Source organism: Galeopterus variegatus, unplaced genomic scaffold (genome assembly GCF_000696425.1).
Source record: "Galeopterus variegatus unplaced genomic scaffold, G_variegatus-3.0.2 Scaffold152, whole genome shotgun sequence".
In the NCBI taxonomy this organism is placed as follows: Eukaryota; Metazoa; Chordata; class Mammalia; order Dermoptera; family Cynocephalidae; genus Galeopterus; species Galeopterus variegatus.
The window spans coordinates 403993-406296 of NW_007726263.1; the positions used below are offsets into that span (position 1 = coordinate 403993).

General features: G+C 31.0%; 1 protein-coding gene across 1 annotated transcript in view; it reads left to right on the plus strand.

Annotated features, from left to right (window-relative positions):
• METTL14 (methyltransferase like 14) overlaps positions 1-2304 on the plus strand; it is a 30463-nt gene that overhangs the window by 17951 nt on the left and 10208 nt on the right. Inside the window, exon 8 of the mRNA XM_008592115.1 lies at positions 1502-1594. Coding sequence (XP_008590337.1) covers positions 1502-1594 — 93 coding nt within the window. The remainder of the gene's footprint in view (positions 1-1501; positions 1595-2304) is intronic.

Here is a 2304-nt window from a genome sequence, read left to right on the forward strand (position 1 = left end):
TCTTTGTTGTACTTTGCTTTTTTCTGGCCAGAGTTTGCCGTTTGGTCAGTAAAGGCACAAGTGCGAGCTTTAGTTATATATAACAAAATAAAAGAGTTTTTGAAATAAAGGAATTATATTTTATATGCACATTCTTGATTTTGGTTTAATTTTACTGACATATTGAAAAGTTTTGTCTGGTCCCAGAACCGTAAGCTCTTAAACTCTATGTGGTATTATCCTAAAGAAAGTGCCAGTAGTTGATGTAATAAATAAAATGTAGATAAGAACAGTATGCGGATAAGAACCTTTGGGTTTCACAAATATTTTTTTAGACATTAGAGAGTCAGTAGTGTTCAATGTATTTTAGTTAAGGACATAAGCACTTATTTAAAATACCAACACTTAGCTTTTAGAATTGCAGGGTCAAGAGAGAATAATTAATTTGCTTAATGTATGTATGATTTTGCTTAGTGTATGCTGATATGTGTCATCACTTATCTTTAGCTGTGCCACGTGTAAGTGTAGATAGGAATATATATATGTGTATATATATATTCATATTATAGTTGGCAAAAAGGTTACTGTACTATGAGAATATTAGATGAGGTGAGATTTCAAGACTTAAGAAAAAGTCAGAAGTATAAAACAATAGGTTTATACGTGTTGTAACTTAATTCCATTATTACTGTATAATATTGTTTTTCTACCTACTTAAGTTAGAGATGGTATGGTTTTAACTTACATTGATCTGTTATTCAGGCAAAAGTTGAGATTTTCTTAATAAACGAAACTAATTCTTGCTTGAACCATGATCTTTGAAACTTCTTAACTTCCAGAGAAAGCTGAAAGAAAAAAAGAAAAAGAATGTTATATAAAATGGTTGCTTCTACAGTCATTGATATGAGAATATGGTGTTCCCAAAACTTAGGGATTTAATTATTAAAGATCTTTTCTTTAATGCTACACACTCAACACATACAAGGGAAAGAATTATGGACTGTATTTCTGGGGCATTTCAGACTTAAAGTAGTCACTATAAGAAAAAATATATATTGATCTATTGAGAACTGTTCTTCTACAGATACCAGAAACCACAGTCCTCCCCAGACATTTATCGTTTTATTTCATTTTAATGTTGCTCTTAACTTAGGCTCATTTAACCTTTTTCCATTTCAATTTATTTTTCTGTATATGGAAAACGTTACTATAGAATATCTCTCCAGCTCCTTCTTATGAAATATCATAATTCTATAAATCTGGTTTCCTATAAGCTCTTTCCATATGAAAGCAGGTGTATATATGTGTATGTGTGTGCATGTGTGCATATTGTTTGTATATAAAATAACAAAACAGCAGTAGAACAAGTAACTTTAAGGATAAAATTTATTTTCCATTATATTTCCTAATTTAAAGACCACATCTACTGAGAATCCTGATAAGTCTCAGTGGTTGTTCTTTTGGACTTATGATGAATGGCAAACAAAACACTTTTGTGCAATATTGTTTTGGTTTCTTATAGATTATGAAGTTAGAAATTGATGAGATTGCAGCACCTCGATCATTTATTTTTCTCTGGTGTGGTTCCGGGGAGGGACTGGACCTTGGAAGAGTGGTAAGATGGTGTTTTTAAAGTGGATTTTTAAACTCATAAGAAAAAAATGTAATGCAATATGTTGCATAAAAAGTTTGAAGATTAATGTTGTTTTGTCCTTTGTTTCTTGAATAGTTCTAAAATATTTAGAAGTAAAATAATATTCAGGAAAAAAATTTAAGAAAGGCAGTACCCCTAAGTCAATTAACCAGCATTAGGGATGAATATAATTCTTTCAAAATATAATTTATTACAACTGCAGGAAGAGAACAGTTTAGAGATTTGAAACTCCAAATTACAGCTTAAAAACAAGCTGCTTAGTGTCATTTATTGCTTTTTGTGAGTAGCTAAAAAGCGTTACTGTGAATAGCATTGACTCTTGAATTCCAAATGGGAGTCAAATCAAATTGGAAAAGTAACACAGCATCAGGAACATATAGTTTGAATGAATGATGACAGCGAGAAAAGTTATAACACTTCAACTTAAGTGTTTTATGTTTAGTTGGATTTCAGAGCTTTTCTCTTTTTTGGATTGGAGTATTTTGCTAAAAGGAAACAAAATAACATATGCTGTTTTAACCAAGAATAATGGGAGCATTGTGGCTAGCTATCAGGAGTTCAGCTGCTATCCAGCAGTGAGATTTTGGGCAAAAGATACTTCTGTGGGTCTGTTTCCTCACATCTTATTGAATGATACTTTCCATATTTAGGATATATTACTTGTTATATAG